This window comes from Cnephaeus nilssonii, assembly GCF_951640355.1.
Source record: "Cnephaeus nilssonii genome assembly, chromosome: 17".
Lineage (NCBI taxonomy): Eukaryota > Metazoa > Chordata > Mammalia > Chiroptera > Vespertilionidae > Cnephaeus > Cnephaeus nilssonii.
Window position 1 is genome coordinate 16,471,147 of NC_137088.1, and position 27,466 is coordinate 16,498,612.

A 27,466-nucleotide genomic window follows, 5' to 3' on the forward strand; every position below is an offset into this window, starting at 1 on the left:
GCAACTCGCGAGCCGCCGATTGGCTGGGGCAGATGCCCGTCCCGCCTCCTCCCGACCCACCTCCGGGTGGCCTCGCGGCGGGCCCGCGGGTGCGCGGGGGAGGCTTGGCGGTGCCAAACTGGCAGGGGGCGTGGCGCTGGGGCGGGGCGGCGGGCGCTGGGGGCGGGGCCCGGGCGTTTGCGCGCGTCACGGGCTGCGGCCCCGCCCCCGGGTCCCTACGCGGCTCTCTCCTCCACCCCCGCCTTGTCCGGCTGCTCGCTCAGTTCTCACTCCACGTTCCACGCCGCGGCCTCGCTGCCCCGCGAGAGGCAGCCCCGCGCTCGCTGCGTGCGCCCGCGCGCCTCGCACCTCGCGCGCTCGCTCGACTCTTCCCCACGCGCGCGCCTCGCGCACGGACACACGTTCGTTTCCCCCTCGCGCCTTCGGCTCTCGGCGGCGGCGGCGGCGGCGGCGGCGGGCGGACTGCGCGGGGCCACACCGTAGCGGCCGCCGCGGGCTGGCCGGCCGGCCATGGAGGCAGATGGGGCTGGCGAGCAGATGAGACCGCTACTCACCCGGGTAACAAGCAGGGTGAGGGCGCCGCGGGCGGCGGGGTTCCTTGGCCGGGGGGGTGGGGGGGCGCGGAGCGAGGCAGACAAAGGCGGGGGGCGCGGCGGACGTCGCGGTCTGGCCACCCCGTCCGGGCCCCGGCGCCCCTCTTACCGCCCCGCGGCCGGCGCGGCTCTCCATCCCCTTTGTGTGGCGGCCCGGGGCGCGGGTGCGAGGGGCGGGCGGCGGCGGCGAGCCGAGGAGGCCCGAGTCGGGGCGGCCGGCAGCGCGCCGCGCGCATCCTCGCCACCCGTATCCTCGGCGCAGCTGGGGCGAGACCCCGGCACCCGCGCAGGGCCCGGCCTCCCTCCCGGGACCCCGATCCCCTCTCCTTTCTCTTCCTAGTGCTCGTCCCCTAATTCCCGTGCGTCCTCCCCGGCCGGGGTCTCGGTTCCGGTCGCCTGGGCGCTGGAGTTCAGATGAGCCCCTCGAAAGCTCCTCTTTCTCCTCCCTCTAAGGAGGAGCTGGCTCCACCTGTCTCCAGCCCCAGGTAGTGGAGACGAGCTCGGGTGAATCTTTTCCTCCCCCCCACTCCCTTCCCTCGTCCCTCCAGCCGGTGCGCTCTGCGCTTTGTTCGGCGAGTTCTCCGGCCGCGTGGACGGCCGCCTTGCTTCGCGGCCGAGGCTGCTTGTCGCTGCTGACGGTGCCCGGCCCGCCTCCTCCTCTTTTGGCGAAAACCGGAGGAGTCTCCTCCTGCCGCAGGCCAAGGGGAAAGGGGAAGGTGTCCGCAGCCTCCGCGCTGCGCCTGCTCTCATCCGCCCGGCAGAAGCGCGTTTCCCGGAGAGGCTGGCTTTGGCTTCAGGCTTAGCGTCCGAGGGCAGGGGAGGGGGGGGGGGGTTTCCAAAGGGTCGGGGTGCCCCTTTGGGATGCTGGCCCGGCAGGCAAACCACGCTCCAGAAACGGACTTCCTGCTTTCATGCGGAATACATGTGTCCCCAACAGTTGGGATTCTCTCTCTCTCCCTTCGTAGTTCCTGACTCAAGGCGCACGGAGGTGTAACACATTTTTCCGATTTCCAGTTCTTAGCTCTCTGACCAGCAGCAAAAGGGAGGTTGCCGTGAAAATTTTCCAGTCTTTCACAACTAGCAGGAAAATTGCTTTTTCACGTGTTTGTATTTTAATGATTTTCCTTAACACTCCCCCCCCCCCCAACCCCCGCGCCCCGAGTCTTTTTAAGGATGATTGTAAGGCCCTGGAGAGGAGTCATTCATCATTTTAGTCTGTTCATTTATAAATTTTCAAAACATGGAGAAAAACTGAATCTCTAGACAGTGAAGTCATTATTTAGCAGTGGTTCTTGAGATCATTCGTAGTGATGGTAATGGAATCTTCTGTAATTGTGTGCCCTTTGAGTAAACTGTTTAAGCACCTTCTCTAATTGTGTGTATCACATAGTGTTGTTTGCTCTTAAATTTGTTATTTGCAAATTTTCAATTCGGACCCGAGTTTTCATAAAGCTGGATAGAGTCTGTGATGTCTTCTCAAATATTGCCTGCTTAGCTAGCGGAGAAGCATACAAATCATTCATTCATTCATTGTAAAAACATTTGGAACCTGTTGTGTAGTATCCAACAAGACAGAACCAGCTCTACTCAACAGAACTTACATTAAATTATACTTACAAGCGACTCAGGAATGATCAAACACTGTATATTTTTTTCAATTTAAATTCTTTATTGTTTAAGGTATTACATAAGTCTCCCTTTTCCCTATTGACCTCTCTTCGGCGCCCCCCCCCCCCACCATCACCACCGTCTATGGCCATTGATTATGCTCATATGCATGCATACAAGTCCTTTGGTGATCAAACACTATTAATGGCATGGCAGGGGAGCCCTTTGGAAGGGTCTGCCTTCTAAATCTTTGGGGAAATAAGACTTAGGGAAGTAAACATACAAATCAGTAATACAAATAAAATACAAAAGGCTATTATACAGTCACAAAATAGGATGGGAGAACCGGAAAACTGGTTTTAGTGTAGAGAACACTGGAACTTGAAAACGGACTAGAGGAACCATTTACATTGACAAAGTTAAATCTTTCATCACTGATCCCCCCCCCCCCCCCCCGTAAATGAAAGTCATAAAAAGGGAAGATAATTATATTCATCAGTCATAACTCCTCCAACTCATGCCAACTGCTTAGCATAAAAAAAAGGAGCATAAAATTCATAAAATGCTATCTTAGGTATGTAATTATGCAAACATTTTTGAATAAATTGGTGGCAGTTTATAGTCTGAAATTTGAGCTCATCTATTTCATAATTTAGGCTCAAAGATTATTTTTCCTCTTAAAATGCTGTAATTCTCGTTGATGATAGTTTTGGGATAGAGAGGAAAGTCATATCTTATAAAAATACAACTTTTGTTTGCTTTGTTACAAAAACTTATCATTGTAGGCCTCCCTTAGAATTGATTTAACTCTCAGTCTTATTTTCTGGTAGAGATTAAATCCTGTTAGAACAAGTAGCATTGTTTAGACTTTAGAAGGTTCTCAAGTCTTAGCAAATGGTCTTTTAAGCAGTACATGATTTAATACAGTTCTGTTACCACTGAAATTTTGGGGCTGTTCCATGAATTTTATTGTAAGATTTCATTCATTTTATGAATATTTTTCTACTACATGCTAGGCACTGGGGTTAGAGGCAAACAAAATAGACCTAACCTTACTGAATTTATTTGGGCATGTGTGGTGAACACAGGGATAGCGCTTGCATTCTTGCTAATTTCATTTGTGAGCACCAGTTAAAACATTTTCATGAGTCTGCTAGAAATACATTTCTAAAAAGTAGTCATTGGAATAAGTGAAAGATATTAACAACCCAGTATGAGTTCAGCGGTGATTGTCAAGTAGGAGGTTTTTGGTAGGTCTGTAAGTATCTCTTTCGGCATCTGTGGTTAGCTATAGATAGTTTTAGAGATAATGTGTATCCCAGGCATAATATCAGGATTTTAAGTTATTTTTTTGCCTTATAGCTGATATATTTGGGGCCACAATCCATGGAGTTGTAATAAGGGCGAGACAGCAAATCTGTTAGCTGTGCATATGAAACTGTATAACAATTAATTGAGTTGGATTGAAGAATTGTTTTGTGTGATCGTTGAGGCTGGGAAGTACACAGGTTTTCTTCTAAGAGAGCTTAGGCTATGAAAATTAGAGTGTTTTGTAACACTAGACTCCTGTTACTTGAGTAGGTTAAAATCGAAAGCCAAAGTAACCTGGTGTTGGAGGAGGAACCTGGTATATTATTTTAGTGGTATGTGGTGTGCTAACCAATATATTCTAAAACCTTGGTAGTTAACACTTGTCAACATCCTGTGGTGGGTTGTTTTTCTTCCTCTTTCTTTCCCCTTCTGTCTTACTGTATTTTACCACAAATATGATCTTTGATAGGAACTGCAACTGACAAAAATGGGCCATTTATATAAAAAAAAGCATACAGGTGATTCATAGGGTTAACGTTACAGATTAGTCAGTCTGGCTTTTGACTTACCATATTATAGCTTCCTTTTATTGATTATGGTTTCTTTCTCTAGGTGTCACTTTTTAAACATACAGTATTTTTAGTTTTGCAGTAAGAATGTATCAATAATAAAGATCCGTGTTTACACATAAAAGCACAGTTAGTCCCCCCTTTCCTTAGCTCCCCTTTTGAATGAGAAGTTTTGATCCCTGTGTAAAGCAGGTAGCTAGCTATTCCATCATTCTAGCTTACAATGAAGTTGGCCTCTATTTTTGTTTAGCAGACAACTTTGGGTATTTTGTTCAGTGACACATGTGGTATTTTACAGCTTGGGGAAATTTAGGATTATTTGAATGGTAATGGTAACAGACCATGAAGGGGTCTGTGGTTGGCATATTGTTATGATAGTATCCAGCAGTGCTGCTGCTAACAGTCTTCCTGAGGGCAGAGGGCTAGCAGACTGGAGTAGTGCTGGGTTTTTTGCTTCCATGGGCTAGGCGTTTTTAACTAACTGCTAAGAGATGAGGGTGGCCAAACACTTTTTCAATGCTGCTTAAGAAGATAATATGGTTATGTCGTAGATTTGCATTTTTATCTGGAACTAATACGCCAGTACAGAAAGGCCCTAGTATGGCTATTTTAAGAAGATTTTAAAATTTCCTTTTAAAAAGGACATTGTAAAATATTTCAGTTTTTCTTAACCTATAGTTTGGATTTTAATAAGTTAATTTAAGCAGGGTTTTGTTTTTTTTGACAGTATTTAAGTCAACGGTAAAGCACATTTCACAAGGGAATAGAAAAGATGCTTTACTGTTTTAAATATGCTTCCCCCCAGTTATTTGATAGGATTTACTTTGCTTGATATCATTAATTGTTAAACATGATCCATGGGAATATGCTTTCTTTGCTTTGCACCAAGTACTCTTCATGTTGAAATCTCTGCTGTTTATTCATTAGCTTTGCATGCAAACTGTTCTGGGTTTCCTCTTAGTATTTGGAGTATTAATGGTGCCATAGATAATATAGCACTATTTAAAATTGCTTTAAAAATAGATGTGACCATGGTGACTATGGATGGATCCCAATGGTCCGTGAAGCCACAGAAACTGAAAAATATTATGCTTGTAGGCATTCTTTCCAGGAAGGGTCAAATAACTTTACATTCAGATCTCAAAGGGTTTAATAATTAAAAAACCAGCTAAGGAATGCCTTCTCCAAAAATGAGCTCAGCTTGCTTTTGTGCCTTCCTTAAAAAGTTCACACTCTTATATTTCGATTAAACAGAAGACAATGCTTATTACATCCACCCCAGTATTTGCTCAAGTTTGTTTTGTAGTGTAAAACATCTACAGAAGGTTTTGCCATAGAATCTTCCTAAAGCCAAATAAGTTTGGGAAATGCTACATGCTATACTTTTTGGAGATTTACAGTGTATAACGGTATATTACAATATATAATGGTATATGAGAAATCCTGTAATAAATAACTTAAACTTTGATGGGGAGAGAATGCAACCATGTGAGGTGGGACTTTCTAATGGTTCTTATAAAATATGAACAGTAGGTCACTAATAAGTTGTATTATAAGTTTAAGAAGGCAAGTCCTGTGATATTGATAATTCGCTTTGTTAAAAAGCAACAGGAGAGATTTGGAAAATGTATCACGTAAGAAGATGCTTTGGAAGCAACTTGATCGGGCACTAGTTGAATAAATTATGGTATATTCACACCATGGGATACTACGATACTACAGGTATAAAAAAAGAATGAGGATGGATGATCCCTTTTATACTGAAGTGGCAAGATCTCTAGGATAAATGGATTTAAAAAGGCAAGGTGTGGGACAGAGAATCCTATATAGTGCTTTATTCTAAGTGGGGGATAAGAAAGTATAATTGTATTTACTAGTATTTGTTTGTGTGTTTTTTGTTAATCCTCACCTGAGGATATTTTTTCCAATGCTTTTCTGAGAGAGTGCAAAGGAGGGAGGGAGAGGGAAAGAGAAACATCAATTTGAGAGAGACACATTGACGACATTGACCGGTTGCCCCCCTGCACGCGCCCCCATGACGGGGCCAGGCATGGAACCTGCAACCCAAGTACGTGCCCTTGACTAGGAATTAAACCCGAGACCCTTTGGTGCTGGAGCTGATGCTCTAACCACTGGGTAATGCTGGCCAGGGCAGTATTTGGAAAAATAAAGAACTAATAAAAATGGTTGCCACAGCCCTAACTGGTTTTGCTCAGTGGATAGAGCGTTGGCCTGCGGACTCAAGGGTCCCAGGTTCAATTCCAGTCAAGGGCATGTACCTTGGTTGTGGGGAACCTACCCAGTAGGGAGTGTGCAGGAGGCAGCTGATCGATGTTTCTGGTTCTCTATCCCTCTCTTTTCCTCCCTGTAAAAAATCAATAAAATATATTTTTTTTAAAAATGGTTGCCACAGAGGGTGTGAGGGGACAGGAATTGAAACAGGAGCTGGAATAAAATATCAGTGCATACCTTTCTATACAGTTTCAATTTTCAAACCATGCAAGTGTATTATCTATTCAGTAAAAAAGGATTATCTGTTATACTGCTTTATATCAGGGGTTAGCATATCCAATCCTTTCATGAGAGAGATGTGACTGTTGATGTAGTTTAATATACTATAAACTGCTTCACTTTTTTATGTTATTAAGGTACCACATACATACCAAAGTTGTTAATGCATGGCTCAGTAAAATCACATACTACAAGCCTAATGATATTGAATGCACAAGTCCTTTGAAAATTTTGAGTTTGCACGTTGATCCTCTCACTTGCAACTCCTTTCTAATCAGGGATTTAGACTAGTTGAGGAGTCTAAGGATGAGGGAGGAGACTGAGGTTGCTGTGATAAATGAAGTGCCTTAGGCATAAGGAAATAACTGCTTGCTTACATATATGATTTTAAACTTAGAAATTTTACTTTGTGATTTTTATACTTACCACTGACTGAGGGATAATAAATATTTTTTAAATCACCCAGATTAATTACAATTAATTGTTGAGATTATGGTGACACAGTTGCAGGGAGCACTCAGTATTCGCATATTTCTCTGTTTTTGCTCCAGGAGGAACCTTGAGTACAGTGTAACTGGTCACTCCTTGAGTTGTGCAACATGGTTACTACCAAGTACTGTGGGAAGACATCACTGTAACCATAGGTTCCTCACGTTGTTACATGTATTCCATGTGCAATGTCTGTCCCTATACTTTAAAAAGTTAGGTAAAAATAAGGCCAAAGAAATGATTTCCAGTCTTTAGAAGTCAATATTTGGAAAAGGTAGATAACCATTGGTTCCTCTCTTGCAAGTATTTTTCTATTTTCATTTGGGTGTAAACCGCAGTACCTCCCACGAAATAGTCTCCCCTAAAGCTGCCCGAACTCCTCCTCTGATCTGGGTGGGAGGAGGTACGTCATGTTTCTCACCTTGATGCGAATCACTAATCTAGAATTTATGGTTTTGTCCTTTGCTGTGGGCAAATTAGTGAAGAACTGACTTTAAAAAAATAAATTTGTTGTTGAAAGTATTACATACGTCCCCTTTCCCCCCCACATCAACCCCCTCCAGGCCACCCTCATCCCCCCCAGCCTACCCCAGGCATTCACTACCCCACTGTCTGCGTCCATGGGTTATGCATCTATGATTACCCCCCTGCCTTCTCTCCGAGATTCTACACTCGGTTCCATGCTTCCATGTCTCTGGGTCCACAGTGAAGAACTGACTTTTTAGAGAAAGCCTGCTTTGAGTTGTGCATTTCATTAAGCATCTGTTAATCACTTACCTGTTACAAATGTGAAGTCATGGGCAGAGGCTTTCGAGAATTCCTCAGGCCATACCGTTATTAAGAGGCTAAGCTGAGATTTGAACCCATGGTGGATGCCAAATCACTGCTCAGCCCCTCCTCTGTAGGCTGGAGTGATCAGTCAAAGATCCCTCTTTTGTCAATACCACTTAAAATTAAGAATATCAGATAATTTTACGTGTATCAGATAATTGAGTTGACCGAAGTTTACTTCTCTAAGAGCTTTCATTATAACTTTTGTGAATTTGTTGTTAATATTATAGCACATATTTCAGTGAAATTTGCCTCTGCCTTCAGATTCCGTGGGGGCTGGGATAGAATTTTTCTGGATCATTGCTAAATCCTCAATTAGGTCTGTTCCAGGGTTTAACACATAGAAAGTATTCAGTGAATATTTGTTCAGTGGATGAATGCTAGCATAACATGAAATGGTAAGATTGAATTTGAATATGCTTCTAGTTAACTGCTTAATCAGTCAGTTAATACATTATATAGTGTTTTTGTGGTTACCATGAAGACTCCTACTTTGCTTAATATAACTGCCAATAGAAGAAAATGTTTCTTGCCTTGGTTCTATTGAGGGGGGCATTGGATAAATACAGCTTGGATTGATTCTGAAGTAAGAGTACTTCACTTTTTTTTTTTTTTTTTTTTTAGCCTGAGGTAGGGTTTTACGCGAAGTGAATAATAAACACGTTAAAATGAAAATTTTATGACTTAAGATATTTTCACAAGTTTTAAATACATTTAAATTGATTGTTGGAAAGCAGAGGGTGGTTTAATAATATATTAATACTTGTGTAATATTTGCTTTAAGAAAATCCATGACTTTTAATGTATATGACTATAAAGGGCCAATAGCAAGACAAGGGATTTCAAATGCCAGATACTATGCCAGCTGTTATGTATATCGGTTTGAAGTTGTGCTATTTTATTAATTCCTTAGAACTGTCACATAGAAATTTTTTTTCTGTTTGTCTTTTGCTTTTATGGTTTTTGAGGTTCGTGGACTTCCTTCCTGGTCTCCGAGTCCCTAACTTGCCAGTCCATGCATCAGTGTTTGCACAGGTGATATAACTGGCCGGTGCACCGACTCAGTCCTTTCAGTAGTATTCTGTACTTATTTTTGTTTTGCTTATAATTGTTCCCAAATGACCTCCTAATATGTTCGGGAAGAACTTCCTCATCCATTCTTGCACATGCCATTAGCAGTATCATCAGGATAATGTTCTCTTATGAGCTTGTTTATATCTGGGCAAGTTGGTCTCCTTTCTGTTAGGAATAAGGGATTCATTCAGACTAAAATTGGCCTTCATTTGGTCTCTCATTTTATTGTATTGGACTGTTTTTATTCGGTAATAGGAAATTCACTAAACATCCACAAGCCGCAACCCTCATGTTAAAAACAAGATAAAATTTGGGGGTAACTTAACAACTTAGCTTCTGGTGTAGCAGGTGCATGTTTGGGCTTCAGATACACCTGAGTTCCCTGTCTCTAATCTGCCACCTGGTGACCTTGGGCAGCTAACATCTTTGAGTTTCTTTTTTTTTTTTTCTTATCAATAAAATTGAAATTATAATACCTACAGGGCTTCTTCAGGATCAGGGAAAATTATATACTGTATAAAATGATAAATGTTTCCTTGGAAACTTGTTATTCATAATCATCCTGTGGTTTTTGTGAAATATCTCACGTAATAAAGTTCTAAGAGTTACTGTACATATTGATTGAAGAAATAGATAGAATATAGAAAAGTCTTGACTACCCTTAAGTCTTGAGGTGTTCTGGATAGCTCTGTGGCAAAGGGTCATGCCTTGTGTAAAACCGTCTTCCTCCTGTGTTTCTCCTTTGCTCTCACACTGCTACCACGCTCAACCCTTCTGACACCAGAGGTGTGGGGGTTTTCCCACACCAAGCAATTCTGGGACACCAGCTGGTGTCCTACAATTCAGCTCAATCTGACAGTACCTACTTGGAGGTAGTATTAGACCCCAAAGGTCAACCGCTCAGTCTCACTAGACTACCTCCCTCCCCTCTTCAGATGCCAATTGCAAGTCCAGGTTGTCCCCTGTGCTTCTGCCTGATCAGCTATAAATCAGAGGTTCCTACCACCTCCTTGGATTCGTTTGATTTGCTAGAGCGTCTCACAGAACTCAGGAAGACCGTTTGCCAGTTTCTTCTGAAAGGGTGTGTTAAAGGATACAGGCGAACATCCAGATGGAAGAGATGTGTCGGGGAGGTAAGGGAAAGGGCACAGAGCTCCCATCATGCCTTCTCCTCCCATTGCCTCCACCAGCCCAGAAGCTCTTTGAGCCCTTTTGGGATTTGTCATGAAAGGCTTCATCTGTAGGCATGACAATCATTAATTCCATTTCAAGCCCCTCCCCCCTGGCTGGAGAATGAAGGGTGGGGCTGAAAGTCCCAAGCTTCTAATTAATCATGGTTTGGCCTTTCTGCTGACCAGCCCCATCCAGGAGCCTACCAAGAGTCACCTCCTTAGAACAAAAGACCCTGCTATCACCTAGGAAATTCCAAGGGATTTAGGAGCTCTGCATGGAACCAGGGACAGAAACCAATATTTATTTTTTACATTATGTCACAGGTTAGATAGTGGTTATTGCCTTAGCATTCAATTTAAAAGAATGTCATTACATTTTGACAAAATGTTTAGAAGTTTGAAGCATAATATTTTCATTTAATTTTAACCATTTGACAAAAGATTTAATATGTGAAATTGGTCTCTCCTTTTAAATGTAGAGTACTGTCTTGGCTGGTGCGGCTCAGTTGGTTGAGTGGCATCCTGTGCACCGAAAGGTTGCTGGTTTGATTCCTGGTCAGGGCACATGCCTGTGTTTCGGGCAGTCCATGCATGTTCTGACCTCACATTGATGTCTCTTTCTCTTCCCCCTCCCTGCCTCCCTTCCACTCTCCCTAAAAATCAATGGAAAAAATATCCTCTGGTGAGGATTAACCAGAAAAAAACCAACAAAAAACAATTTTGATAGAGATAAGATGTAAATAAAAGTAATTTTATTGATTAGAAATAAAAACAGAGTATCCTATGTAATCCTATACAATAAAAGGCTAATATGCAAGTTGACTGAATGGCAGAACCGGTCGTTATGACGTGCACTGACCACCAGGGGCAGACGCTCAACATAGGAGCTGCCCCTGGTAGTCAGTGCACTACCACAGGGGGAGCGCCGCTCAGGCTCAGCCAGAAGCTGGGCTCACGGCTGGGCAAGCACAGCGGAGGTGGCGGGAGACTCTCCCACCTCCACTAAGGACCCCTCGGGGGGGATGTCCTACGGCTGGGAGCGGGCCTAAGCTGGCAGGTGGACATCCCCTGAGGAGTCCTGGACTGTGAGAGGGCAAAGGCTGGGCTGAGGGACACCCGCCCCCCTCCCCGCACTAATGTGCACCGGGCCTCTAGTATTATAATGAATGAGCATTGGTAGACTAATTTTGTTTAGGTCTGTTGGATAGGGGTTGTTTACTGTTCAAAGCCTTAAATCACTTTAGAGTACAGCTTCTGCTTCAGTTTGTCATCTCATATAAGTGAACTTGACCTGTTGTTTACAGAGTGCGGGTCTGGGGCCTTTAATCAGAACTTTTTACTCACTGTGTTGATTGTGAATTAAAAGTTTTAACTTTGCTCACCCCCACCTGCCTGCCTTGCCCTCCATTATTCAGAGTAGCTGTGGAGCTAAAACTCTGACCAACCTCTGCTTGTTCAGCTTTTAAAGTAGTTGTTAAATAAAATTTAGGGAGGGTTTTCCAAATGTTCATTCTCTGAACTTTCTCCACTATTTTCAAAACTGCAGGTTGTGACTTTCTAGTGATTTGAAAAAACTATTGGATTATCAAAACTATTTAAAGACTATAAAAGAAAGGTAACAGAGTAGGCAGTAACAGAACATGTTGCAGGTAGTAAGGACACATATTGTGTGAAACTTGTTTATCTTATGTATACATACATAGACATGTAAGCAGATATGTATGTGATGTATTTCCAGAGCTTGCTATTAAATGTATTTCTTTTCAGGGACTGCTATTCAAAAATGAAAATGAAAAGGAAATTGATTTTTGTAGATGAACATTTGATTACATTCTTTTGGGATAATATACATATATAGTATATCATATATAATTATATCTATATATCTATAAACTTTTTTCATTAAAAATGAAAAAAACAGTAGCTTACTGGTTTCATGTATATTAAGTGAGGTGTCATGAGAAGGAAGAACTGCCAATGGATTTTCTCTCTGTTCAATATCAAACTCACGTCAACTGTTTCAGCTTTTAGACTCATGGACAAAAACAAAAATGGGAATATCTACAATTAGAAAGACTTTGTTTAGTCAGTTTGATCCAGAAGTACCAGAAATAGATCAATATATTGAATGAGATCATTTGGAAAGGACTTATGGAAAACTATTGATAAAATCTTATCTTTAGGAATGTAGCAATTGAATCAGTACTCTATTACTGTACATTAACTGCTTTGAGATTTTGGAAGAGGCAAGATGATAAGCATGGAATGCTTAATGATACAACTGTAATTCTTATATTTTATGTGTAAGTAAAAAATAGAACAAACTTGAAAGACAAGTATTGTTTATTGTGTAGGATAATGCTAGAGAGTTAGTTTTTTGTTTTTTTTTAAAGAGATGTCTGAAGTACATTCCATTGGGTTCAACAGTTTCTGATGTAGGAAGGAATGAGAGGTTCTATTTGATAAACTATAATTTAAAACTCTGCAGTTTAAGTATCTGAAAGTGAAAAAAGCAGAATAAGTTCCTGTATGATTCCATTTTTTTTCTTGTGTATTCAATGGAAGGAAATTTAATATTAAATATTATTAATATTGAATGTTGAAATAGACAAAACTTAGTATTGAATGTCTCTTGGAGGTGGAATTTAAGGGTAAATAGATAGTCACAAAGAGCCTGCATTATTTTTGTAATAAAAGTATTTTTAAGTATCAGAATTTATCCTTTTATAGCCACTTCTTACACAGATCGGTAGAATGATTATCCCTAAAAGAGTTAAATTATTTTTCAGGAATTGGACAACATCTCATTGTTTTTCTGAGACTATCAAGTGGATAGTAACGACTTCAATTAGTGCCCTTGGTGTTTGGTTTTTTAACTGTAAAGATGGTTGCAGTGAAAATTATTTCCACATGGTTGAGATTTAGGTTCCTGATGAGTTTAAATGTGTTTGGGCATGGCTATCATCTTACCAGAAGTTCTCTAAATTACTGCACTTCTAGAACTGAGTCCCTTTTAGAGGTTTTCAAGCATAGTCAGTGTTTGAACTTTTGATGACTGTTAAGTCCTCAATGGAAGCATTATAGGAATTTATGCCTCTTTATATTTAGTGTCATTCATGGGATTCAGTCACCAGTATTCGCCCATAATTCTTATGCTTTAAATTTTGAGGCTTTCTAGTTGCTTGTCTTCCCGCCCCCCTTTTTTTCTTTTCCACTATTTGTACCTTTTACCATATTGAGTTACCATTCATCACCCATGTATATTTTATGTAAATACCTACACTGTTACCAGTTTTTTCAAAATCTTTTTTTTAAAGGTATTCATGCAGAGACTTGTCAAGGCTTTTAAAAATGAAATCATTAAGTAGATGGTTTTTCTTTTTCTTTCTGTGTTCTTACCTGCCCACTTGGAACCCCTGAGATCTCATGCATTGGTACCTCACCTAGACTTGCCCATTGTGAACAATAGCCACTGCCTTTCTCATCCTTAGCATTTAAACACTCACTGCTGCTCAGTGTTGCATGAGAAATTGAGACAGACATCCCGTAAAGATTACTCTTTACAGGGTTCAGTAAGTTCAGAGGACATAATATTTGTAAAAAGTTAAAAAATAATATTTGTACCATAGAGGTATCTGCAAGTGTTAGTCACTTTGTAAAATACATTGATGTAAAAAAATAATTTTCAAATTTATTATAAATGAGGGTGATGTGCACATTTCTGATATTTGCTAATAGTTTATTTACTCATGTTGTGAATAAAGTTGAGAACATAACAGGTCAGAACATAACCCCTGTTAGTAATGTGTAATAGTATAATAACATTGTTCCTATTGTACACGTGAGGAATACAAAGATTAGGCCTCTGCTCAAGGCCACATAGCTAGTGAGTGGAGGAGTCTGAGTTCAGACCCAGCTCTCAGGCCCCAGAGTGGGGCACTGAATGCCCTTGACCATATATTAGTAACCTTGCCGGGGACAGTGCTCACAAAGCAACCTAGAATAGCTCTTATTTTGTGGTTGATATAGTATCTTTTTGTTAATATGAATGTAAACATTTATTTGACTGTGTACTGGATATGGCTCATGTGTTCTAAAAATTAAAAGGTCATGGTTTTCCTTGTTGTTTAACCAGTTTTCCCCCTCTCCCTGCTGAGAAAACTGATTAAAAAAAGAATGTTTTTATTATCTTAGTATATATGTTGAACATATGAAACCCTGCTCTTTGGAAGCGTATGCCCTATAGCTGAATTACCCTGTATCTGTCTTCCCTGTTATCTACTAATGTTCACTCCACATCTGGTATTGAAAAAGTTGGCACCTGACTCAGTCTTCCTGTAGGTCTCCCAGGTGAAGGCCTTGTCATTATGGGTTGTTTGAGAGTGCAGCATGGGGTGATCCGTTTTAGTTTGTTGATTTTTCTCCTCGACTGGAACCCCCACTCCCATTCTGTAAATGCACATGGATGGCCTCATGTGCTGGAGCATCTCTAGATGCCAATTCCTACATTTGGATGTCTGACCATAATCTCCCTTCTATCCCCAGCTCTCTTACTCTGCTTCCTATTCTTTGAACTTTGAAGCTCTTCAGTCACTTAACTCACTTTTTTTTTTTTGTATTTTTTTTTGTCCCTCTTCATCCACTTCCCTACGCAGTGTAGAATCCATGGCCCATATGTTCAGCCTCTCTGTTTTTGTTTGAGGACATTTATCATGTTTGTTGCTCGTAAATATGTCAGCAAATCCCCAATTCTCCATCAGTTTAACTGCTGGGGGTGCTCAGAACCACTGGAAAAATTGTTACATAGCCTTATAGATTGGCACCCCTACACATTCATGCTTCCCCCTAGTTTTTCAAATGCAGAAAGTACTCCTATGTATTTCTAATTATCTCCCACTCTCGACAGTGGGTGCCTTAAGTATTCTCTGCCCTCTTCAGATCATATCCTTTCACCCCTCAGCCCCAGCAGGTAGCACTGCTTTCTTCCCAGAGTTGGCAGAAGATACCAGAAGGGAGTTCTCCCCACTGCTCTTCCCTCTTGACATGTCTTAAGTCGGTCTTTAACCTCTTTCTGAATTTCTTAATTTTCTTATCTCAGTGAATGGCATCACTGTCTGACTCAAATTTGAAAGTGTGAGCATTATCCGTGACTTTTCCTTCTCTATACCCCAAACCCAAATCCAGTGGCTTCAGCTTCCTTATCTCTCTAATCAATCGACTTCTCTCCATACTTCCTTTGACTGCCATGGATCTTGCTTCTGTCTTCTTTTGCTTGAAATAATGCAGTACCTTTCCAGTGTTAAAGAAAAAATAGTATTCTAACTATTGAAGAAAAAATTATTCAGTGACACTTGTTCAAGAATGGCAAAGCAGACTTAATGTAAGGGAGGACATTCTGATGGGTGTAGGAAGCACTTCCATGGTGGGGGGGCGTGGGGGGGGAAATTGGACTCAACTCTGCCTCTTAAAGGACCAGTGGGCACTTACATTCAGGAAACGGGTAGAGGTCAGGGGATGGAAAGTTACTCAGGAAACAGCAGAGGTAAGGGGGATTCTTGTTAGACCAACTCAGTAGAATTGCTGAAGGCAGACAGGACATAAACTCCAGGCTGGGTCAGATACCGAGGATTAGGGATTTTCCTTAAAATGACTTAACAGGATTCTTGCTCAGACTGGATTCTTCAAGGACAGAGAGGGAAGCCAAAGGTCAGCTCTGAGCCTCATTCAAGTTTGGTCAAAGGAGAGAGTCTTTGTAGGAACTGATGAGCTCCTGAGTGTAATTCTTTAGTGTTGCCTTGATAGAGTGATTTTTTACCACTGATTATACTCCCCAATGCTCTCAGTTTGAGTCAAAAACTTACCTAGGCCCTGGAAGGTCTGACTCATTTTTCTCCATCTTTTTCTGTCTTTATTCTTTCCTCCTAGTCTACATTTCAACCATATCCAACTGATTTTAGTTATTTGAATATGCTAGAATTATTCTCATCTCTGGATCTGGGCACTTTTAGCCCAGTGCCTAACACATAGTAGGCACTTGTTTGATGATTAAGAGAATAAAGGAACAAATTAATGTGTTTTGTAGTAGAAGGCTAGGCATAAAAATCTCTGAATTATATATCCAAATAATTCACTTAGTGAAAAAAGACACTTAAAATTTTTTATTCTATTGAATAATGCAAAGGGCAACTTAGATTTAGAATAACCCCTACTATATTTTATAGGACATTCTCAGATGCAGATTTGCATAAAATGAATGGAAAATCATTTGCATTGAAGAAGGCTTTAACATAAAGGTTGGTGCTAAATATCCTTAGATTCAGATTTGATGCTATTTCAGGGATACAATCTTGATTGTTTACTCTGTCTTCTAGAATTCATGGGGTGGTGACTTTACTAATAAATGAATATGAAACCATTATCACGACTGGATAATGCTAGGACCAATTCTTTTCTTTCTTATTTTTTTTTAACCTTTCAAAATGTTAGTATTTTATAAGCAAACTAGAGGCCTGGGTACCTCGGCCCGGCCTGCACCCTCTCGCAATCTGGGACCCCTAGGGGAATGTTGGACTGCCAGTTTCAGCCTGATCCCCGAAGGCCCAATCCCTGCACCAGGCATCTAGTATGCATATAAGATCTTTGGTTAATCTCTTCTTATCCTCCACCCTCCACCCTTAACTCTGAGATTCATCAGTCTATTTCATGTTTCCATGCCTGTGCATTGAGCGTCTGCCCCTTGGTGGTCAGTGCGCATCACAGCTACCGGTCGAAAGGTCGAACAGTCGCATATGTATATGTATATTTATATATAGATAAACCTATATGTGACTTGCTCAGAACCTGTCTAGCATGGAATATTATATTTTGTTTTTACCACTAAAAAATCTGTTATATACATGCAGAGTTAATAAAATTGTGCATAAAAAATTATATCTTCAAGGAGCCTGAAATGAGTTGGGAGATGGTAGTGAATATGTACAGAATAAATTTAATTTAACTTGAATACAAAATGTAAAATTCACATAGTATGACCAGTAAAGATGATCATGTAGTAGGGTGATACTAATACCTAATATTTAATTGTTTATTTTGTGCCATGAACTTTTCTAAGCTCATTACATTCATTATCTTGTTTAATTTTACAGCCTATCAGTTGTAACTACTGTTATCCGATTTCTACAGGTGAGGACACAGATCTAGTGAGATTAAGTAACTTGCCTAGCTAGTGAGTAGCAGAACTGGGGTTTGAATTTAGGCTATCTGACTCTAGCACCTATACTCATTAATGTTTCATCTTTAGCCAAAATAAACTGGTTGACAAATTGCATGATATATGTACAGGTACAGTTTTCAGTAGTATCTAGTCTTAATTTTATGCTAATATAATTTATGGAGATAATTTCTTGGATAAGGTCCTTAATTAGAAGCTGTTTCTCAAGTATATGTAAATTACCTTAATTACTTAATAAAATTCTGGGCACTGTTTGCTTATTTATACATGATTTGGTTTCTGCGAGCTACTCTATTTCTTCCATACCCATCTATTTTAAGGTTGCTGTTTATTTTCCAAATAAGATAACAGTTCCTACATTCACTTTATAGAGTCCTAAGATTTTATGATATCTCTTATTTGTTATAGCTTCTTCTGTTCTCTTTATCTTTGTCAGTTTATCCTTTAAAAAATTACTATGATGTTAGTGAATATTGGGAAAGAGAAGACATAAACCCAAACCCAAGTCTTTGATCTTTCGTGTTCTTTGATGACCTCCAAGTCATTTTTCTTTACTCCCCTCCCCTTACATTCTGTAAGCACAAAGTGAGTTACTATTGTTAGGAAGCTTTATTTTTATTCACATAAAAACACGTCTCCTGTTAGAGAGCAAATATGGAAAATATTGGGGAAATGTGAAATAGAATATCTAATTGGAGTGTTCGTTTGAATTCAATTGAATTAGTTACTAAAAGTTTTTAAAGTTAGATTATATGCTATTGGGCATGAGAATAATTGCCTGATGAATTAATTTTCATTAGCATCTGGGTTATTTGAAAGATAAATGTTAATATTGAATCTTTAAAAAGGGTATCAAAGAGTAAATAGCAACAGCATTTGTTGTAATTGGTAAAGCCCTGCCAGTTTACCTGCATAGTGGTTAAATTTGACAATATCTTTTTAAAAATATATATTTTATTGATTTTTTTTACAGAGAGGAAGGGAGAGGGATAGAGAGTTAGAGACATCGATGAGAGAGAAACATCGATCAGCTGCCTCCTGCACACCCCCTACTGGGGATGTGTCCGAAACCAAGGTACACGCCCTTAACCGGAATCGAACCTGGGACCCTTGAGTCCGCAGGCCGACGCTCTATCCACTGAGCCAAACCGGCCAGGGCCAATTTGACAGTATCTTAATCTTAAATCCTTAAACTATTTCTATTTCATAATTGACAGTTTTTACTCCAGGAAGTAAAAACAAATGGAATAAGTTTTGTGCCTGTTCCACTCAGGGTTCTTTTGGTTACCTGGAGTCAGAGATATATTTAAACTCAGGAGTTAGGGATATATTGTAACCATACAGGTTTTTTTGCTGGCATCCAGGAAAAGCCACACCAGAAAGAGGAAAGCTAGCTCAGAGAACAGTGATCTCTAATCATCTTCCTCATCTCTGACGTATGACTTCTTTGTCAGGTGACACTTGAAGTCATTCATATTATCTGTCTGCATTTGCTTCAATTTATTTTTTTCTTTTTCTGCCAATCTGACAGAATCCATAATCTGGATCCTTCTAAGCAAGGTTGGTCTATGAAGTTAAGTAGATTAACCAAATAACTGCATTGTGGTGAAATGCATACAGGGGCAACTTGAAACAACTTTAAAAAATGACTTTTCATCTACCTCATTGTAACGCATTAACTATTCAGGGGCACATACAAAATGCCTATATGAAAACTATAGCTCTACGATCTCCTAACTATCTAATATATAAATGGAATATTTATATAATAGTTATTTATATTCTTAATATTTAAATGTTTCTGAATTTTAACTAAACGCCCAGGTTTGTCAAAGCAGCTGCCAGGGAAGTGTTTTCAAACCCTGAATTTTTCTTGCCTAGAATGGATACTTAGGGGTATCCTCTTGCCATCAGCACTGCATGAGATCAGTTCCACACGCCTAATGATGGCCACCAGGTGGCGATCTTAAACATTGTTGAAGATTAGTAGTAGGTGGTGAAAACTGAATTGGTTGCTCAAATTCAGTTTTCGTCATAATAGAATATCTGAACACTATAGTCAGGTATTGTGTTTCTACACATAGCAATGCATGTCTGTGTGTAGTAAGAAATAGAACTAACTTCCTTGCCCATCATTATTAAAGGACATTGTTCTTCTAACATTTTTTTTTAAGGAGTTTCAGAAAATTGAGAAAAGGAACAGTTTTAAATTACAGAATTTAAAACATGTTTTCTCTTAGCTAAGAAAATAGTGCACCAACAGCGCCCCCCCCTCCCTCTGTTTGTCAAATTAAGAGAAGTGTTTATGGGTCCTTTGCTTTATGTCAGCAGCACCATCTACATGGTTAGTAGTTAAACCCTCTGTTATGCTCCTGTACTAAAAAAGTGACTTCACATCTGTAAAGGGAACTTAACTGGTACTACGTATGTTTTCTTTCCCCGATATTTACTTTGACTTAACATTTTTTCACATTTATTGGGGTGACATTCGTTAACAAGATTATAGGTTTCAAGTGCACATTTTATCTACATGATCTGCATATAGCGGTGTGTGCCCAACTCACAAAGTCAGATCATCTTCTGTCACCATGTATTTGACCCCTTTTACCCTTTACTACTCCTTGCCCCACTCATTCCCCTTCTCTCTGGTAATCACCATACTATTGTCTGTGTATATGAGTTTTTGTTTGTTTTTCTTGTTTGTTCATTTGTTGCTTTCAGTTTTATGTCCCACATGTGAGTGAAATTATATGGTTCTTTACTTTTTCTGTGTTATTTCACTTAGCATGATATGCTCAAGGTCCATCCATATGCTTTCTTAATAATTTTAATACTTGTACAATTCTCCACCTAACTTACATTTCTAGACCACCCCGCCCTTTGGCTGATCGAAATTAACAGTTGGTCTTTAATTTCTTTGGAGAAGCATGATCTTTGTTGAAACATAGACTGATCTATATATTCTTCTGTACTTTGTTATGTTTATATAAACATATATTTTCAAATAATGTTTTATCTTTTGTAAAGCATAAAAATGTGATCATAAACTGTGTAAAACTTGATTTTTAGAATTTTATTTGAATACTAGAGGTCTGGTGCATGAAAATTCATGTACTTGGGGCGGGGGCCCCTCAGCCCAGCCTGCCCCCTCTCACAGTCTGGGAGCCCTCAGGGGTGGGAGGCGACCTGGCGATCAGGGGAAGGCGATGCCCCATCACACCTCTGCCGCTGCCACTGCCGGCAGTGCAAGCCTCAGCCAGCCCTGGTTACCTGAGCCTCAGGCGGTCCTGGGCGGCTGGGCAGCTGCCATCCAAGGCTTGCCTGTGCCTCGGGCCGGCCCTGGGCTGCTGGGGGTGCTGAGGGGACTGGAGGACTCCAGAGGAAGGTGTAAGGTGGAGCTGAGGGGACTGGGCGCTGCCATCTTTGAGGACGGAGCAATCAATTAGCATATTCCCTCCTTATTGGCTGTGGACACCACCATCTTTGAGGGTGGGGCAATCAATTAGCATATTCCCTCCTTTTTGGCTGTGGGCGTGTCCATCTTTGAGGGCGGGGCAGTTAATTAGCATATTCTCCTTGAATGTGGGTGCCACCATCTTTGAGGGCGGGTGGTCAATTAGCATATTCTCTCCTTATTGGCTGTGGGTGCCGCCATCTTTGCAATGGCGTGAGGGTCAATTAGCATATTCCCTCTTTATTAGATAGGATTAGCTTAGTAGTGCCCAGGATAATGTCACAACAGATAAAATTTTGGAGAAATGGATGTTTTGTATTTTGATGAAGAATAACATTTCTTTTTTCCCATTTGGGAAATTAAAAATTTGTATGCACCTAATTCCTTTTTTTCTCCTGGGGACTCTTAACCTTCTTTCCCTCTTTTTTCCTTTTCTTCTTTCCCTTCCTTTTTTTCTATCTAAATCCCTCTTCTCAGGGTTTTTATAGTCCAGTGGGAGTGAGACATATGCATGACCAGGAGTTTAAGCTCTTAAATACTAGTGGTGGGGTGGGGGGCTAAGATTTTCTACGGGAGGTAAATGTCAGGAGTTCATTGTAGAAATTGGCATTGAACTTGATTATTTGCAGATGTTCTTTATTCTGGACTTGATGCATTGAGAATTTTTAAAATCAGTGAAAAATATGTCTTTTCTATTTGTTTCTTCAGATTTATGTTTATTTGCCAAGTATAAATCATAGAAAGTCTGAAGGTTTAAAAATATGATTAATAATTATATGTTTTATTTTAACTGTTGATATCATTGGGGTTTCTAATTCGAATTTGAAGGCTGTGGCGTGTTTTTGACCTGGTATCTACTGTCTCATAAAGCAGTGGAAGATTAACACAAAGTATTTTTTCTGTTTAATACATTATTTCAGTTTTAAATTTCTTATGTTGTTATTTTTCTGTTGCATTTCATCAGTGAATTCTACAGGATTAGCTGGTAGTAAGACTTTATTTTTGGGATATAGATAATTTCTGTAGAAAGTACATTGACTTGCTTTGTTAAAAGATAGATTATAATGGTTCAGGAAGCAAATTTGTATATTCAAAGATACATTTTTAGTTTAATTTCGATTATTTATATGAATTTGGTAGACATTTTATTCATTCATGTTCAGTTAGAATTTTCTTTTAATTAACTATAGTTGGAAATTGTTTTTTCTTGCATTAGTTTTAGACCAGTGGGTTTTAGCATAACAATGTATAAAACATTCATTTGAAATGGTTTCAGATTCCACCTTGCAAACTGACCTTTAAGAAATGACTACTTGTTGAATTTGGTGAAGTTTCAAAGAGTAATAGTCACAGTTATCTGAAAAAAGTATTAAATCATCCTTCCCTTTTTTCAACAGAGTATTTGTGTGAACCTAGATTTTTTTTTATATATATATAACTCAACCAAATAACAAATCACATGAGATTGGTTACAGAAGTAGATATAAGAATCCAATTGTCTTCTATTAAGTCAGATATTAGAAATTTGGAAAAACATTACAGTCATTCTTCTCACTAAATGTTTTTTTTGAAAAATGGTTATTTTCATTACAATGTTATTTATGTTATTATGTAATGGCTATATTATTTTAAAAATGAATTTAAATATTTTGAAGTTTTCTCAGTTTTACTTTCAGTAGGGTAAATATAGGTGTTAAACTGGTATAAACAAAGGCCCTTTGAAGGTCTTCAATAATTATCTTAAAAAGTGTAAAGAGATATTGAGTTAAAAAGTTGGAGGGGTGCTGCTCATTTCCTTTTTCCCTTTCAGCTTCTATCCATCTGAATACTTAACTTTTGGTTAAAATGATTATTATAAACCATAATACGATTTATTAGTTCTGCTATTAATATAGTTACAATAAGTTGGTATAAATTTAGTAATGATAAAAGAGACAAAATTCTTCATATGAAAACATCTTTGGATCTTTCCTAAAGTTGAAATTAAGTGAAAGGGCTAGCTTTAGTGGACTGTGTTGTTGAAAATATAAGTTATACACATACACACACACACTAGCCCATTCATCCACACATCCTTAGGGTGTGCTGTCTTCTGAACTGATGGTTCAGAAAGGTTTATGTGTGTGCTACTTTCCAATTCTCTTATGCTGTGACTCCATTTAAGTTGTAGTTATTAGCTTGGAAGATTAGGTAACTTAGAAGACAGCGATTGGCTGTACCATAAAAGCAACTTAGAAGAGTTCATCTGTGCAAAGCACAGTGACCTAAATCAGATACGTACTCACTGTCCGTGGAATCTTCAAGGGACTTACTGAATTACATTATCAAAAACAAGACATTTATATATTACTATGGAAAAATTTCGCCTGGAGAAGTTACCTGTATGTACCTAGTTATGATCTTGTGTTTTATTTACAAACAAGTTTGACTCTTTCAGAGTTTAATAGTGAAGCTTGAAGAAATGTCAGGCTTATTAGCACTGGCTTAGAATAGTATCATCCTCTGTGTCCTTGGCTGTGGAAGTCATCTGCTGAAAAGAGTAAATCCTCGTATAAAGTTAGCAAAGTTTGTAGCATCTTTATTATGCTATAAAATTAGGTTTTTGATTAATTAATATTATTTGAGGGAGGCTTTAAAAATCCTATTTGGCTAAGATACTAGGAAAGAAATCACTCTGTCTTAATGGCTAAGTGTGTTTTGAAGCTAAATTGAAGTATTCTGTAACTAAAATTGTTCTACATGTTAATTTATGGGAGGTGTTACTTTTGAGCTATAGCTATATGTCTTACATAATGAAGAAATTAATTGATAGGGATCTTCTGCTGCTGTTTTAATAGATTTTTTTAAAACCTTACATGTCTTAAAGGGTATTAGACTAGGTTTATGAGTATATCGTTAGATACACTTTTAACACTCTCCCCGCCCCCGCCAAATATTCCTTTAGAATGCTAAAGAATAATTTTTTTACATTTTACTAAGAAAATACAAATTGTAAACTTTGCTTTTCAGGCAGGATAAATGACTGTGTGAAGAATTAGTAAAATGCACTATGTTGATATAAAATTTGATTCAGGAATAGAACAAAATTTGTTTGATTTTGATTTTGCTAGGAATTCTCACTTGTGAATTGAATTTTGATTTTATTATTTGTTGATGCTGGGCTTTTGTAAAAAATAAACTGATTTTATTAAATTTAAAAAATAGTACCTTTCTATGTTTGGGCTTTAATGTTATTTATAAGAAGTCCTTAAATGGGTCCAGTATAAATTCTTAGCTGAGTGTTTTGTCTTTTGAAACATATTGAACAGTATTTATTAGAGACCTTACTAAGAGCCAGGGCCTCCTTGATGCTGAAGATTCAGTGGTGAGCAAAACAGACATACTTCCTTTCTTGGAACTTACTGTTCAGACTGGGATGCAGTTAAGGAAGTGCTTACATAAATAGGTAATTACAAATTTTAATGAATACTGTAGTAAAGTCACTGTGTGTTCTCAGCATGTATTATAGTGACCTTGGTTTATTGTCTAGTGTTAAAGAACCCATGTAACTGGGACTCTAGAGACCTGGGTTTTAATTTTAGTTCTTTCACCAACTAAACAGTGTGGTCTTAAGCAAGTCACTTAAGCTGTGCATGTATGTACGCTCGCGCGTGCATGGGCCCACTTATGTATCTGTGCATGTCTGTCTATATAGAGAGATCTCTGTGTACTATATAAAATGAGAAAGCTGAACTGGAAAAGTAGAACCTGTCTACACCTATGACTTAGTGAGGTCTCATTTATTTATTAGGAATGGAAAGGAGAATTCATTTATATCTGGATTTCTTACCATGGGGAGCCACATCTTACCTGCAAATTAAATGATAAACTGGACATTTGATTATGTCAGAGTTTTTCATTCATGGATGTATTCTCAATACCTGGAATAATGCTTGGTACATAGTATGCACTCAGTAAATATTTGTGGAATGAATGGATGACTTCCTTAATAGCTAGTCTTCAAGGAAATGAGACTTCTTTTCATAATCCATCGAACTCCTGGGGAGCAGGGTTATTATCCAGGGGAAGAATAGGGAAACAGACCATATTGCCAAGGGATTTCCTGGTTGTTTCCTCTTGGATTTCAGTAGAAAAATGCACAGAACCCTAAAAATCCCAAGCTACCAGTAACCCCGTGCTGGCTGAAGATGGGGAATCTTGACAGGACACCTATTGGACCTTCTTTTTCTGAAAAACATTTACTAGGTCTTTGTGTGTGTGTGTTTTTTCCCTTTTGTGTGGAATGCCTGGGCTTTTTTATACATTTCAATTACTAATAAACTTGAGACAGTTTTGTAAGAAAGCCCATTTTGGAAATAGATTTTATCTTCATTTTTGTTAACAAACATACATACTTGATAACCCTAAAATAAGTATTCCTGTATGTTTTTTTGGCGTGTGTGTGTGTGTGTGTGTACTGAGTTAGAACTTGGATACATGCATCTCCTCAGAGAAATAGTGCAGTAGATCTTTGTGATTTATAGTTTCAGGTAGAAACCTGCTGAGGCTTTCCATTGTCCGCGACTCTTGTGTCTTGTGATGAAGCACGTGGCAATAAAGCCTGTCACTAACAATCCTGGCTATTACTTGCCAGTTTTTATGCCTTTGAATTATCTGCTCTTCCATTCTTCATTTCCTTCATCTTTTACCTTTGAAACGTTCTTAACTTTTAAGTTGTCTTTAGTTTTAACCATGGTATTTAAAAATTTTTTCGAAAGCTTTTTGTCCCAATGTCTGAATTGATTTAGATCCCACTCTGTCTGGTGACAAACTTTTCCATAAGGCTTTTAATGTTTTTCTGTGGGAATCACCTGATTGCCTAAATTTAAAAGTTGCAGTAATTTCCCATATACCTTTTACATCTCTTCAGCTTATTTTAGAGTTAATGTGTGGATCCAAAAATGGCAAGTGAGTTCTTTAGAAACTATGAATATCTATCTTTGGCTTTTCATTCAGGAAACAGTAGTCACTGATGATTTCTCCCATTAACTGGATTAGAAAAGAGTATTTATTTGCCTTACTCTTAAGCTTTTTACCCATCAATTTAAAGTTTTCTAATATTTAAGTTCAACTCTTGGTGGTTGGTGGGGACTGGGTTGGTAATTGGGGTTATTTGGAGGAAACTTGTATTTTGGGGAGACTACATTGTTATGTGTATATACTTCGATTGACTGCCCTTATGCATGTTGGGTAAAATATACTAACCTACAAATCAACTTTTAGAACACTAATTATAGATTTGGGGTTGTTTGTATTAGTGAAAGTGTGTAGTAACTTTACAGTATTTTCTTGTGAATTAGAATGTACATTTTATTTTCTGAAGGGTTGAAGCAGTGTAAATGAGGTGGGAGTGGTCCCAAGAAGACCATGAAGCAGCCTCAAAGAGAAATTTAAATAGGTGGGACTTAAGTCTGTAACGTAACCCAAGGATATGTTCAGACTTTGGTGTGCACCAAAATCACATAGATAGGTTATTAGAAATGCAGATGGTAGGGTTCCACCTTAACCCCTGAACCAGCATCTCTTGTGCCAGACAACGGAAGCTGAGTTTTAACAAGCTCTCTAGGTGTGTCTAAATTTAATAAATCATAAAATCTCTTAAAGTAATACAATTTTAGGTCCTTATGAAAGTTAATTGCAGCATCTTGGCATTCCATCCTAGATGGTTATGTATGTATTTCCTAGGGATAATTCTCTTATACAATCATAATGCTGGTTTGGGATACATTTTAAGTCTTCATATCAGTTTTTTTTTTTTTAATATATTTTATTGATTTTTTACAGAGAGGAAGAGAGAGGGATAGAGAGTTAGAAACATCGATCAGCTGCCTCTTGCACACCCCCTACTGGGGATGTGCCTGCAACCAAGGTACATGCCCTTGACCGGAATCGAACCTGGAACCTTTCAGTCCGCAGGCCGACGCTCTATCCACTGAGCCAAACCGGTTTCGGCTTCATATCAGTTTTAATTAGGTAATTAATGGGTTGTTTTTTTTATACTTATAAGACTTTTCTCATCTAGGTTTAAAGTTATATGGTTGATGAGAAAACATTCTTATAGAAACATGGAATAACTTTTTTATTCAGATTCAATAAAAGTGTGGGCATCCTCTGTGGGTTCTGTACTTAGTACTTGACACTTTCACATAGTATCTCATCCCACAGTTCTTTCAGGTGGTGTTACACTCTTATTTGTAGTTGAGACCAAGAGAGATGGGTGAGGTGGCTTTCAAAAGATTTCATACTTAAGTCTACCTCTGTATTTACTTGGTTAAAAGAAATCAAAGCACTATAAAAAATAACAAATCAGGAGTCTACCTCTACTGCCACAAGTCTAGTTTTACTGTTTTTTAATGCCCTTCCATTGTTTCATTATGCAAATTGAAATATCCCTATTCTGGGGACTTGCTTCCATAAAAAGCATTTGTGGTTCTCTACATTGTGTGTATTTCATTTTGTAATAGTTCACAGATATTTTTTTATGCCAGTTCATGGGGAGTGTCCTTGTTTTGTTCAGTAGCTTGGTATTCCATTGGGTAGTCATTTCCTCTATTAAGGGGTCCTTGGATTGTTCCCAGTCTTTC

General features: G+C 39.1%; 1 protein-coding gene across 4 annotated transcripts in view; it reads left to right on the forward strand.

Moving 5' to 3' along the window:
* Positions 1-224: 224 nt before the first annotated feature.
* SLC4A7 (solute carrier family 4 member 7) overlaps positions 225-27,466 on the forward strand; it is an 89,864-nt gene continuing 62,622 nt past the window's right edge. For 2 of the 4 annotated variants that reach the window (XM_079795422.1, XM_079795420.1), the window contains exon 1: positions 225-570. In XM_079795422.1, the coding sequence (XP_079651548.1) occupies positions 511-570 (60 nt within the window). In that variant the 5' untranslated portion in view covers positions 225-510. The remainder of the gene's footprint in view (positions 571-27,466) is intronic. The other 2 variants (XM_079795423.1, XM_079795421.1) reach the window with 1 other exon arrangement.